The sequence below is a fragment of the Gavialis gangeticus genome, unplaced genomic scaffold (genome assembly GCF_001723915.1).
Source record: "Gavialis gangeticus isolate Ggan-Ray unplaced genomic scaffold, GavGan_comp1, whole genome shotgun sequence".
NCBI lineage: Eukaryota > Metazoa > Chordata > Crocodylia > Gavialidae > Gavialis > Gavialis gangeticus.
In genome coordinates, this window is record NW_017729025.1 from 101,818,993 (window position 1) to 101,834,213 (window position 15,221).

General features: G+C 40.6%; 1 protein-coding gene across 1 annotated transcript in view; it reads right to left on the reverse strand.

Annotated features, from left to right (window-relative positions):
* Window positions 1-15,221, reverse strand: part of EXT2 (exostosin glycosyltransferase 2) — a 108,888-nt gene that overhangs the window by 39,363 nt on the left and 54,304 nt on the right. The window contains exon 8 of the mRNA XM_019519361.1: window positions 9,195-9,384. Coding sequence (XP_019374906.1) covers window positions 9,195-9,384 — 190 coding nt within the window. The remainder of the gene's footprint in view (window positions 1-9,194; window positions 9,385-15,221) is intronic.

Sequence of the window (15,221 nt, forward strand, 5' to 3'; positions counted from 1 at the left end):
GAAAATGTAAAATCAGATTATCTGATCTTATAAGTGGTTAAAAGTGTGTTATTTAATAAATATCATAGATTTCATAGACATTTGGGCTGGAAGGGACCCCGGAGAATCGTTGAGTCTTGCCCCGTGCTTGAACCGCCTCCGGCAGCAGTCTATTCCAAAACTTGGGGGCTTGGACAGTGAAGAAGTTCTTTCTTATGTCCAGCCTAAATCGGTCGCGGTGGAGTTTGTGACCATTCGATCTTGTCATCCCTTGGGGCGCTCTGGTGAACAGACGTTCCCCCAGATCCTGACGAGCACCCCTGATAAATTTATAGGTGGCCACCAGATCACCCCTGAGCCTGCGCTTTTCCAGGCTAAAAAGCCCCATTGCTCTCAGCCTCTCATCATAAGGTTTGTTTTCCTGACCTCTGATCATGCGTGTGGCTCTTCTCTGCACCCTCTCAAGCTTCTTCACATCCTTTTGGAATTGTGGAGCCGAAAACTGGATGCAGTACTTCAGCTGTGCCTCACCATGGCCAAGTACAAGGGGAGAATGATGTCCCAGGATTTGCTTGAGAAGCATCTATGGATGCAAGCCAGCGTTTTGGTCGCTTTACTAACCGCAGCATTGCATTGCAGGCTCATGTTCATCATGTGGTCAATCATGACCCCCCCAAGTCCCTCTCATTTGTAGTGCTAACCAGCACAGCACTACCGAGCCTATAAGCATGCTGTAGGTTTTTCCTCCCAAGGTGGAGAACCTTGCACTTTTCAGTGTTGAACACCATCAGGTTCTCGTCCGCCCATTTCCTGAGCCTGTCAAGATCTGCCTGGATCACCCTCCCATCCTCAGGTGTGGATGCTTTACCCCAGAGTTTGGTGTCGTCAGCAAACTTGGCCAGTCCGCTTCTGACACCAATGTCCACATCATTGATAAAGATGTTAAATAGTATAGGCCCTAGGACAGAGCCTTGAGGGACCCCACTGGTCACAGCGCACCAAGACAATTGGCTCCTGTCGAACCACCACCCTCTGGGTCCTACCACGGAGCCAATTCCCCAGCCAGCAGGTCGTGGCGAGGTCAAGGCCGCAGTTAGCCAGTTTAGCCAAGACGTGATCGTGGGATACCAGACCGAAGGCTTTTTTTAAAGTCAAGATATACAATGTCGATCTCTTCCCCCTTGTCCAGATGATCAGTCACCTGGTCATAAAAGGAAATGAGATTGGTCAGGCAAGACCTACCTGCAACAAACCCACGCTGGGTATCCCTCAGGATATTGCCTTCAGGTAGTCTGTTAAGGATAGCCTCTTTGATAATCTTTTCCAAGACCTTCCCCAGAATAGAGGTCAGGCTGATAGGCCTGTAGTTTGCCGGATCTACTTTCCTCCCTTTCTTGAAGATTAATCCACATAGTCTCTGACAGACCATTTATGGACATAGCATATGTTTTTTATTCCAACAAAATTACCACTCTAAATGGCCTGATGTATTCTGTATGAATTCAATTAAGTCAGAACCAGTGGCAGAAGCATCAATACTAGTACTTCTACAGACAAGTGTGCCTGAACAGAATTCCATTGTCATTTAAACTCAGTTCACATATAAAGAGTTTCAACATTTTGTCAAAAGAAATATAAACAAGCATGTCACATCAGCTCCTTACCATCTGGTCCCACATGGACTAGTGGAAAGGTCTAACCAGACGTTTGAGCAAGCAACTTATGCTGCATGGCTCTATATACAGGTAGGTTACAGAAGTGCAAATTTGCTACTGGCCTACAGCAGGGCTGTCCAACTGGTTAACATGTGGTCCTCAGGGTCTCACCCAGCCACCTCTCTCCATATTGCTGCAGCTGCAACAGTAACTAGAGAGTCTCCAAGCTCCCCATTCTGGATGATGCTTCCTTCCTTCATCCCAGGGATCAGGGTAGTGCAGCACTGCAGGAAGCAGAGGGTGATTTCAGGGCTGAGCCTGGCAGGGAGAGGTGTGGGAAGGTGGTATGACTGGTGGTGGTGGAGGGTTGCTGGGGGCAACACACTGCAGAAAGGAAGAATCATGTTTGGCTCAGTGCACCAGTGGGGGAATGCAGAACAACAAGAAAGGTTGCTTTTTTTCTTCTTCTTCTTTTTTTTTTTACCTCCCTGCCTGCCATCTGACACCTCCAGGGAAGGAATTCTACCTGATCAACACATCAAAGAGCCACTCAAGACAGCTCACAAAGACACTCTCATGGACCAAGAGGGACAACCTTCCTTCTTCAGCTCCCTCTGTGCAAAAATGAAGTTTCTTTCCTACCTCTGGGGACTTTTACCATCTTGTACCATCTGGACTTTTCCCAGAGCCTGACGAAGGGACTTTGATCCCAAAAGCTTGCAGAAAAGAACCATTTTCTTGCCATTTACCAGTTGGTCTAATAAAAGGTATCATTTTGGAACTAAAGAGTTCTAGTTTTTTGTATGCATGTTAGTACAAATTAGAAGCCAGAAATGCTGCTTATGGAATGTAATTGAGAGTCTCACCTAGGCTTCCCACCTTTAACAACCATCTTTAAACACTGATTGCCTTGCTAAAGATAGAGTTGAGAACACCTCCATGGAGTCAAGAGTATTTGCAGGTCCAGCAAGATGTGCATAAAGGCACTGAATTCTAATGAGATAGGGAATTTTGTCTCAAATCTGTTTTGCACACAAAAAATCCAATAGTGTGACCAAGATAAATGTCAATAAACTTTCATAAAACTTATAAAAGGTTTTTAAAATTACTGGCACATTCCTCTGCTTGTAGCAATTCTATTCCTTCCCTAAAATGCTGCTCATGATGGGGATTCAAAAGCAAAGGATCAATACCTTGGCTTTGTATCTCATCTAAAGCACAGTGCCATACCCTGGGTCATAATCTCACCTAGGCCAGAACCTTTATGGCCATGTTATAGGCCAGTGGTTGGCAACCTTTTCAGACCATGGGTAGGAATGACCCAGCCTGAGTCAGAGGAGGGTAGGTGCTAAGATCCATCTACCACTATTGCTCTTCCCCACTGTGGTCCAGGAGAAGCCACCACCACTGCTCCTCATACAAGTCAAGATGGAAAGGCCATAAACTTTAAAATGCCCAGCACTGCTTTCCCTGCTCACTTTTTTTTCCTTTTGTACTGAGTTTTGGACAGTAGAAAGCAAGACCCAACAAGTTACAATTTCACTGTATTACTTACTATCATGTTAACCTAAATCCAAGACAACTTCAAATTGACAACAACCCCTAATAATTAGATTCTAATTATATTGTTATAATTTGTTATGCTTTTCCATGTATAGAACCTAATTATTGGAGGGCTGTCTTAAATTTTTCCCATCCCTCCCACTACTGCAGGCAGGCGGCATGATCCCTACCCAGTGCCCCACCACCACCCTCCTCCCTTGCCTAGCTTGCTGCCACTTGACTGAGATGCCTGATGCCCAGTTGCTTGCCTCTCCCCTGCGGCCATTTACTCTATGTGGCAGCTCCGGCTCTGGCCCAGGGCATGGAGCACATGGTGGCTCCTGCCCCAGCCCTGGTCAGGAAACAGCCCTGGCTCTGGCTCCAGCCCCAGCTCCAGACTTAGCCAGACAGCAGTGGCAATAACAGCTTCAGTCCCAGCCCAGAGCTGGTAGCAGCTACAGCTCCAGTCCCAGCCCTGGCCAGGCCAAGGTTGGGGCTGCAGCTAGAGCTACAAGCACCTGCTTGTCCTGGGCCAGTACTCAAATCCAAGATAAGGCTGTTTTTCCCTCTCATGTTGAATAGGGAGGGAACCTCATCTTGGATTTGAGTAAATATGGTAATCAAGTTTATCAAAGGGTTTGGATCCCATTTAACTTGTTACATATGTGAAACACAGGATCAACAAGAGCCAACTCTTCAATGAGCTGAAACTTAAAACTCCTATAAAAAGTGGAAATTTGTCCATGTTTCTAGCCATGAGTAAAACTGTCACACAGACATACAGGGAGAAAATCAGGAAGGTCAGGGCACTAATTGAGATGCAGCTGGCCAGGGACATAAAAGGCAACTAAAAAGGCATTCTATGTTAGAAGCAAGAGAAAGAGCCAGCAAAATGTGGGTCCCTTAGTAAATAGGGAAGGCAATTTAGTTACAGATGATGTGGAGAAGGTTGAAGTAATTAATGTTTTCTTTTTTTACTAGCCTTCACAAATCAGGTTAGCTACTATCAGACATCAGTGCAGTTGGCAGCACAGGCTGGGGAGGAGATAACTGAGAGCAGGGAAAGGATGAGTTAGAGATTACTTGTAGAAGCTGGATGATTTTGAGTCAGCAAGGTCAGATGACAATGTACCCTAGAGTACTCAGGGAATTGACTGAGGTAATTGCAGAGCCAACAGCTATTTTCTTTGAGAACTTGTAGAGGTTAGGTGAGGTTTTTGACAACCAGAAGACGACAAATACAGGGTTCATTTTTAAGAAAGGGAAGGAGGAGAACTGAGAGAATTACAGACCAGTCGATCTGACTAAATACGTGGAAAAATTATAGCAGTATCAAGGAATTGACTTCTAAGCACCTGGAGAAGATCAAGATAATCGGGAACAGCCAACATAAATCCATCAAAAGCAACTCATGCTTGACTGACCTGATTTCCTTATACAGCAAGCTGAAGGACTTTGTGGATGTGATATGCCTTGACTTTAGCAAGGCTTTCAACACTGTTTCCCATGACACTCTCATTAGTAAATTAAGGAAAGACAACCCAGATCAGTGATTCTCAAACAGAGTGCCACAGTATCCTGGGATGGCTCAAGTTCCTTTCAAGAGTGCCATGGGTTGCCACACAGTGTTAGTACTGTTACGTGTGCAAACATGATCCACAAGACAAACTTCGAGATTTCGAATAGGAATCCATTCAGTGTTAAAACCATTCTGACTTGTTGATATCTCCATGAGTTCTTTGCAACAGAAGAATTACTCTATTATTTTTTGTAATTAAAAAATGAATGAAAAATAAGAGCTGGCATTGTCCAACAGGTGATCTGAGTCTAACTACGGGTGCCTTGAGTCTTAAAAGGTTAAGAACCACCGATATAGATGAAAATACTGTAAGATAGATATGTAACTGATTGGATCATGATGCTCAAAGAACAGTCATCAATGGCTCAATGTATAATTGAGAGTTCATAACAAATGGGATTTCTCAGGAGCCTGTCACGGACCTGGTATTGTTTAATACCTTAAATAATGATTTGAGGGATGATATTAAATGCAAAGATAACAAATTTATGTTACTTATGGGAAAATGGTCTGAAATCAATCAAATGAAATTCAGTGAGGACAAGCGTTCCATCCTAAGTTAAGGACTTTGCAATCACATGTACAAATACACACTTGGGAAGCACCTGGCTACATTACAGTACTGCAGAAAAGGAGCTAGTGTTTATAGTTTACCAAAGACTGAGTATGAGCCATCAGTGTGCCCTTGTTGCAAAAAAAGGCAGTATTATATTGGGTGTATTAATAGGACTGTTACTTGAAAGTCAAAAGTGATTCTTCTACACTATTCAGTCTGAGAGCGGTTTTCCCTGGAAACATAAATTCAGTTTTGTGCACCATGCTTCAAGAAACATATGGACAAACTTTTAGAAAGGATCTAAAGGACAGCAACAAAAATAATTAGAAGTTTCAGAAATGTGACTTGACCAAAAATAGTGGAAGAAGTAGGATTTTTTAGCTTGGAGGACACAACACTGAGAGGGGATTTGATTTTTCACATACCTGAAGAGAATTTATAAAAAGGCTGATAACTATTTGGTCTGGGTGCAGGGGAGAGAACAATGGAAATTTAGGTTGGATGTTTGAGGGTAACTATGAGGGCAGTTAAACATGAAAAAAGGCTACCTAGGGAAGTTGTGGAATCTCTAGTCTTAATTTTTTTAAGAACAGGGATGATCCTACCTTCAGCAGGGTCTTGCATTAGATGACTTTTTGAGGTCCTTTCCAGTCCTACTTTTCTATGATTCTATAATATCTAAAAACCAGTCCACTTTTGTATCACACAACAACCACTGAGATTAGCTGTAGTTTCTTATGTCAAAGGAGAGAGCAAGCAATCTTGATGAAGAGTCTTTGACTTGGATTCTCCTTCACTCCTGGTTGGACAGAGACTACACTGGTTGATTTACTGGCTACACTGCAAAGTTTATCTTTTTACCGAAGTTTTAATAAGCAGGAGATTGATAGCTTAGATTTTATATTTTGGGGCTGGAGAGTTTTTAAGCAGGCATGGTAGCACCTTTGATTTTATTAAACGCTTTTTTTCTGCATTGATCAGGAGCCTGAGATTGTTGGTTTTGATTACATAAAAGTCTCACTTCAGACAGCTATACATACATTAACAAGTATCAAGAGGGTTTTTAAAATCTGTGTTTAATATGACCCTTTCCTTTCCTAGAGGGAGAAAACAGAGTATATTTTGCTTCCCTTTGTTTTCAGCACATGCTGTCCTACACAAATAAAACCCATAGTTATAGAATCCACTGTCAAACTGACTAGGAAGAAAAAAATATTTGGTACAGTTTTCATTTATGCAGTTACTCTTGAGCTGGCAGTAGTTGAAATCTAAATTTACAGTACATCACAAAGGAAAATTACAGTGATGTCTTTCCCCCAAACGTAATTTATGCATATCAAAAAAAAGTATTACTGGCTTTGATAGCAGGACCTCTGATCCGTCTTCATACAGCAGATAGAAATGTGTCCCCTATACGGTAATGACCAGGAAATACTGCATTTGATGCTCTAGTTGGTTAAATGTCTCAGCTTTACTATAACCAATTAAAAGAGAATAGCCATAAAAGTGCAGATACTACCGTAGGGTAATAAACTAGACCTTATCGGTGCCAGTGGTGCACATTACAAACTTCAAACTCATTCCTTGTTCTAATCCATCAGAAACTTCCTGGCTTTACTAGGCTATAAATGGAAGAAGCTTTGAAGTCCAAGGATTAGGATCACTAACAGGCAGACTGAATGAGAGACTAAGTAGAGCCAAGGCCCGCTGCTCCAGCAAATAGCCAGGTGGAACACACTGCATGGGTCTGAATTAAAACAAATTAATTTAATCAAACTGCCCTCTCCTGGGCTGCAGTCCAGGAGATTACATGGGTTATCAAAGCATGAAAAATAAATAGATGTAGAGGGAGAACTAAGAGCAACAGAAGAAACAAACAATTCTTCTGCAGTGCAACCCTAGTTATAACATAAGCATACAGCAGCCAAGGCTCTTAAATGGGACACAGATCTATTTCTGGGAGGCAAAAGACCCAAAGCTTTTGGAACAATGACTTATGATTCAACAATATCTGAGCAAAATTCAGGGAGAGAACATGAATATGCATGCAAAATAAATGTTCAGCTCTAAGATTACTAAAGATGAATTATTAATAGAAAAAATTGTTCAAATTAGTTGCTTGTTTCAATTTTTCCTGTAAAGCTTAGATGAAGGATTATATGGAAACAATCTATTTGGGTCAAATAGTTTCAGTGGTATGCACTGGATGTCTGTGTAAAGTTAATGCCATTGAAGAATTAGCTCAGTTTTGCATTTCAAATATGCCTTCAATGAAAAAATCCTCTTATACAACACAATCAGCTCGTCTAATTCTGTGCAATGTTTTCCATCTTGAAAGATTAAAAAATACTATCATCCACACCTAGATGCAAGAATCGTTTCAGTTATCACTGCTCTACAGCCATAGTATGGTTGTTTAGCACAGAAGTACTACACAACAGTTTGAGACAAGATACGTATGTTTAATACAATTTAAACTAGAACAAGTCTCCAGAATAAATAATGGGTCCCAACAAAGCCTGAGTTTTGCAAAAATGCAACAGGATCTTAAGCCATGTGATGATTAATGCAATTTAACGTTTTATCTAATTTATTTATGTGAGTTGCTTTGTATCATAGCTTTTATCAAGCTATACACAAAACAATATTTTGCTAATAAAAGCTACTAAGCTAAAAGCTAATAAAATCCACATTCAAAGTACTTTGCATGTACAGTACCTCAGTACACCTTTGCTAGCAAAGCACCCATAGACATGGCCTCAGACACTGGAATTCAGAGCTTAATTCAGAGCTCAACACCAGGGATTTCATACATTAATTGAGGCTGAGAAGAAGAGAACAAATAATCCAGTGGAGAAATGAATGGAAAACAAGACTTTGCAAGAAAATAGGAGGCGGAAAATAGAAAGATATTAAATACTAAATAAGGAAAGATACCATTTGGGGCTGTCCTGCTTTTTGAAGCAGATGGTTATTCTCTCTCCAATTCTGTGAACAAGCTTCTGTTTAATATCTTTTTGGAACTGAATCTCCCCTGAAAAAGCACTGTGGTTTTAAACCATCTAAAAAGGATTCACAGGCACACATTAATTTTACAAATCCATGAATTAAAAAACAAAACTTATTTTCAAAAATCCTCTAGACTTCATAAGTTTAGCTCATCAACGGTATAAATGGCATGTGTGTTTGAAATAAAAAAATAAACATTTAAATAAAGAGACTTTACATCTTCTTATTGGGACAGTTCCAGAGTTTTCACATTACATCCAAGTGTCCTAACAACTTCTTTCAGGACATCCAAAACACCTCAAACTTTCATTTAATCAGTCAAAACGTGCTTATTTTATAACCACAACATATTTCAGATATGTTGCTGCATCAAACCAAATTTGTTCTGTTTACCAAGAACAAACAGTTTAGTGGCATGAGCTGTTCACTGTAATGAGCAGTGTCTAATAAGAGAGGATGAATGAGTGCGAACACATCGAACCTGTTTTTCTCCACCTTCAAAATGTGTTAATGACGCTTGTTCAGTGTTTTACAGTTATTAGAAAAACTCCTCCACTCAAACTGCATGTGGTACACTTCTGAGTAAGAGGCCAACACTAAGGACACAAGCACAATTTTCTATTTCATTATGCAAACCTTGGCTTTTTTTTTTTTTTTTTTTTTACTTTGCTACTTCAAAAAATGTCACAGACAAGTCACAGTTTTTTGGTTAAAAATATAATGATATGAAATAGCTTTAAAACATATTTAAAAGTTCACAGAATAGAGATGAATAGAGATTATTTTGCACCAGGTGTAGAGCAAGTGAAATGCCACCACCATGCCAACATGTACTACCCACCTTCCAACATCCATGTTGAATGATGGATCTTACCTTCTGGTGGATTCTTATTTTGGTTGTTCCAGACAACCAGCAACTTGGATAGACTAGGCACCTTGGACACTTCAGTGATGACTCGGAAGAGACTCTCCACCCGGTCGTAAGTCAATACTATAGCTGTGAAGCCTTGAGACTGTGGTGGGATCAATGGAAGGAAGAGTGGGTTGCTCACACTGCTCCATTTCTATAAAACAAAAGAGGATGAGGGATCAAATCAAGGTTAATTAATACAGAAAAGGGAAGATTTAAGCAATCAGAATATAATCACCCAAGTTGGTATTTGGCCAAGTTAGGCCTGTTGAGCTAATAGAACAATTCATGGGAAAGTGGCCTTTAAAAAACAAAACAAAAAAACAACTTTTTCATGATTCACAATGCCTTGAAACTTGCATCCCAATCCCTTTCCTAATGTTGATTCCTGTCACTGTTTAACAATAACTGTGTAAGCATGGATGAGCTTCAGAAAAAGTGAAGAATTGATGGCAAGCCTTGTGGGGGAAGGGATATTAGGGAGACACTTTAAACTTAGCTACCATGGCCTGATTCTCATTTGCTAATTGCTGCTGAGGTTTTTTTTTTTTTTATATAACCAGACTTGGCCAAAAAGCAGACAGCCAACTTAGCGCCACAACTTCAGAGGGGAAATGGGAGTAAAAAGCAGCAAATACATAATCCTGACACAAAATGGGCACACAAATAAAAAAGCAAATGCTGACACCAAAATACAGTGGGATAAAATATTAACTTCAACAAAACTTGGTTTGTTTTATGGAGGGGGAAAAAAAACCATTACAGCATTGAAGAAAAAATCTGTAAGACGCAAAGATTGATTTCAGAGAGTTATTTACTCCATCTGAATTTTAAGTAGGGCATCCCTTTTAAGGCTTTAAAGGTCTTATTTCAATGAACTGCCAGCATAAGGAAGCCAGCTCAACTGGCAAGAAACAAGACAGACTATTCAGTTCTCACTGAGTGTGCCAACCTCATTTGGAGGTGAAGATGTGAGGGAAGGAAAGAGTGAAGAAACCATTAGATGGGAAAGAAACAGCAGACATTTCATTTCTAATCATTTTCATTCCAGCCTGCTGTCCAGGCACAGACAGCAGGGCAGGACAGGGAAACAGAGGAGAAAACAATTATTTATTTATTTATTTTGCAGTAGCAGGAAAGGTTTGGAAGTTGGGAAAACTGTAGCTGACACTGTTTCTCAGGAAAGCTTTTGAATCCTGCCCACAAAGAACTAGGGGTGCATATAATAGTGTAGAAACGCTACCCAGTCACTGCCAATGTTTTCCAGCAAACGCCATAAAAAATACCAGTTAAACACGTACCAGAATTCTGCCTGTACAGGGAGAAAAACAAATGTTATGGACTCAAAGTTATCAGCTCAAGTTTGTTGGATAGAGGTACAGCAACTAGTCATTTCCCTTTGGATTCTTTCTCTTCACACTATAGGCAGCTACCCTCACCATTGCCACCTTGTAACTCATGCCACTTACTGAAATACTCTGTATGACCACCTAGGGTGAAGAGGAGAACAGCAAAACAATTATACTAGAGGAGCCTAAAAAAGCTTGACTTGCTCACTGTAGCCAAAAAAAAGATTGAGAGATGATGTGACTACTTTCTGTACATACATCAGGGGGGAAAGGAAACTCTAGAGATGGAGAAAAACTGTTTAAGCTGAAAGACAATATTGGCAAAAGAACAAATGGATATAAACTGGCCAAAAGTAAATTTAGACTGATGGTTTCTAACTGTCCAAGGAGTGAAGTTCTGGAACGGTCTTCCAATAGGAGAAATGGAGAAAAAAAGACCTAACTTGTTTTAAGATGAGTTCTCAGTTTATGAGAGCAAATATATTACATAATTGCCTGACAGTAGGAGGTTGGACTTGCTCACCCAGGATGCCCATCAAATCCTACATACAGGCCTATAACAATGTTAACAAGTGACCTGTGCAGGGATATCTGCTTTGAAATGCTCACACTTTAGGAAATGATAGTTTTTAAGCTTATTTTCTTTACTGTGTATTGACAAAACAACCAAATGTGAGAAATGACCCTTGATTTTAAACAATTCCAGGAAGTTGTATGGTGAACTATTCTAGCAGAGCACAGTTCATTCTATTAGGGTTTTTAAACAACCTCTGCTCCCTAAGGTATCAGGATTTTACATATGCTCACTATAGATGTAATGATGAAAAGTCTTCTTTCACAACCCTCACCAATCTCTCTTTATGAATACTTGCAACACAGGTTTAGCTGGATATTAAGCAGAGCCAGGAAAATCTCATGCTTCAGTCAAGAAATAACCAGTAAAGCAATCCTAGAGTTTATAATCTTATTGTTATTTAATAGGGACTATAATGATCCAAATTAAGGGCTCTTGCCTTAAATTGACTCTGCTTAGCATACTTCTTTCTGGTTGTAGTGTATCACAATAGAGGCTGTTAGCCATAAGGCCACTGGTGAGGAATACCACCTCCCAAAGGTATTACTGTGTAACATCCAAGACTGTACAAGTCATTTTAATGGCTAAATCCTTTCTTAAAAGAGCAAGAATAAGAGCAGAAACTTAAGGTTTTAGATGTGATATTATTTAACTCTGAAACTGTTCCTACTATCTGTGCAGGGTATAATATTTAATTGCCAGGATCATCTTAGGGAAACTTGGAAGCTTAGACCCTAATAGGGAAAGAAAACCAAACTCCCTTATTTGAGAGAGACATTTCAAAAGGGCATTTAGGCATCTCCAAAGTGCCATTAGGAACCAACCCCCTGCTGCCTGCCTGAAGAGTGTGTCTACAGTCTGAGACCTCTTGACCCCACTTTCTGCAGGAAATGGAGTAAATTCAAACCTCCATAATTTACTTGAGTCTTCCTGACTTCTGCTAGGGACAGGCAAACAATGCAGGCAATTATCCTAACAGCAACCTAATTAAATCTCTATTACAGCAGCAAGGCATGAAATGGATGGCTCCTCCCCATTTAGTAGCAACTGGTGAAATCAAGAGGTGAGTCAACATTTGTTCCATTCTCATCATTATTAACCCTCCTGATGGAGACCCATATGAACTTTCACTCTCAGAAAGAAGAGCAAGAACTGGCGGAGGAATCATCCATCACTTTCCATGACAAAGTGTTGACATTCAGCTATGGATAAGACAATCCTTGCCCCAAGCCCCCAGCTAATATTCATTACAGGAGCCATGGTAATTAACCCAAGATTGATAGGTTGTTTATTGTGAATCACTTTTATGGGCAAGGAGTATCAGGTTGCAAATGCCAGCTTCTCTAACAGGAATCTCATGTCATTTGGTCTGGCAGTCTCAGTTGTTTGACAACGTTCTCTGCAGACAGAATGAAAAGCCAAAGCACTGGAATCTAGAATGAGAGAGACAGGGATAGGGAGACTGAACTGAAGCTAGTGAAGTGTGAGACTCCTTTAAATAGACATGTCCATGCAAAAAGATTCAAACTACTGCAGCTAGCTTGTGCAGGACTGCCACAATCAACCCCCGCCCCCCACAAAAAAAAAACAAAACAAACACAAAAAAATCCAACTAGCAATGCATTTTTCCTCTTACTGCAGAACCACGAACTATTCTTTCGCTCCTTCCTTACTGAATGAAATACAATTCCATTTTAAGAGCAATTAAGCAATAGGGACAAAGTAATGAGAGCTTTTCAGGCAAGATACTTAAGCCCAAACTTGCCACCAGTTCAAGTGGGACAGAGCAGAGGTGCATTAGGTATCACAAAAATCAATCTTACCAGGATGAAAAACCAGAATATTTGGTATCTGAGAAATCACATCTGTTCCTAATGATCCTATGCACAGTCAATTCCTATAAAAGTTGTAACATTCATATAACAGCAACATGCTACACAGTTAAGACAAGGTGCCAGCCCCAGATGCTTATACTCTAAGTGGACACTATAAAAGTAGGAAGGGAAAATTAAAGGCAATAACCAGTAAGCGCTACGTAATGGTAGTAACATATCTTAATAGTTTCCTAATTTAAAACAAATATATTTCACTTATTTTTCATAGAAAAAGAGACCAACTATGGGCCAACAGAAATAAGTGTGTGGAAAAGAGACTTGAAGAAATAGAAGACAGGATACATTACAAGCTGGAACAGAACGCTGCTGCTTTTAGGACTATGATGCTGGTAAAAGAAGGCCTATATTTTGGTAGAGGAAGCATAATTTCCCACTTACCATTTAGTAGGAAAAACTGGCAAAAACAATGTAGAAAATAAAATTCTGCTGTTTCAAAAACAGGAATAGTAGTTTTCTCCTCCATATATGTTTTATTTTCAATAATCAACAGACTGAGTGCTTGCTAACCAGACATTTTGGCAAAATCATATTTAATTTGAACAAGGACAACCCACTGTCATTTAAAAGCCAAGAGGTGAGGACTACATCATGATGAATTGTACAGTAGCTAAACAGTTCTTCCCTACACCCAAGCAAAGCAGATATGTATTTATCCTTTACCCCCGTGGGGAGGGTTTTTTTGGTTGGGTTGTTTTAAATATCAATCCTAACCTCAATGTGGTTTCAATTATGAATTACCAGACCAAAAGAGCCTTGATTTATTCTATTGCACTCCAATTATACATGATGGGTTTCCAATGAATACTTTAAAAAAGCATTTCATCATGCTTCCCATCCTCAAGTGGTCAAAGGGCAAAACCAGAGGAGTTAACCCTCTCCACTTCTCTGGAGTCAACCGCAGCAATTACATTATGGACCTTAGCTCAACACAAGACCTTCCAAACTGGATGAGCCCACTGCACTGGTCTCTTGAGTTTTGTGCACTGCCTCTATCAGTGGCCTATACTTGATGTTATAGGTAAAAAGCTATCAAATACTTAATCGCAATGCACCCAGGGATTCCTTAGGTGAAATCCTTGCTAATGCCAGATGAAATTGCAGCCCTTAGGCATGAATTTTGATTTCACAGATTTCATAGTAATATTACTAAATACCACTATGATTACTAAAGGACACCACATAGTTACAAATATTAAATCCTGCAGCTGAATCTACATTACTCTCTGAGCTCCTACAACTCTGAATTCCATCAGCTGACCACGATATGAAATATATGTTTAGGCTTTTAGTTTACCCCTCCCTCCTAACTAATATCAACAGTGTGACAAAAGAAGAGATTTGGCTGGGAGAAAAGCTTGCAATGGACTAGACTTTGACGACTGCCAAAAAGCAATGGTGCTCGACCTCAAGCCTACGGGGCCATGTCATCTGGCACATGGGCCTCCCCACAGGCAGCACTAAATTGCTGTAGCTTTGGAAGCTCTTCCAGAACTGCAGCAATTACTGCTGTCATATTTCCCCCAAATTTCTAGTCCCATCGGGAGCCCTGAGGGCATATGACACAGCCCCATGCACCAGACTGCACCAGTGCCCAGGGCCACTCTGCAGCTGGATCCAGCACACAGAGCTAACTGGTGCACGGGGTCACTCTGTAGCCAGATCCAGCACACAGATTCACCCCACAGAGCAATCTCATCCTGGATTCGGCCACTGGACCAACACCATCCTCAGGATCCAGCCTGAAGTCTGGTTCCATGCCACTCTCCTGCCCTACAGGGCTGGAAGGTTGAGCACCACTGTCACAAAGAAAGTGATCTCAAAATCTATCTGTAAAGGTACCAATACTCTATTGGTGCTCATTGCACAGCATGTGAATACCACTGAAAGGTGGCCCTGCAACAGGACTTGTGCCTTTAAAATAAAACTTCCCCATGCAGTCTCCTGGGGGAAAAAAAAGTTCAATTTTTAGAGGCCAAGGGCCTCTTTTGGAGCCAGAAGTGTTTGAAAACACTGAGGAGATGACACAAGGCATCTAAACATGTAAATTAAATGTTACCACTCTATAGCTTTAATAAGCCATGATTGAAAACCAAGCCTCCTACTTTTCAAGCTACAGAGTGAGTACCTCAGACCAGCCAGCAAAATATTACTACAAGGAAAAAAAAGGGCTATA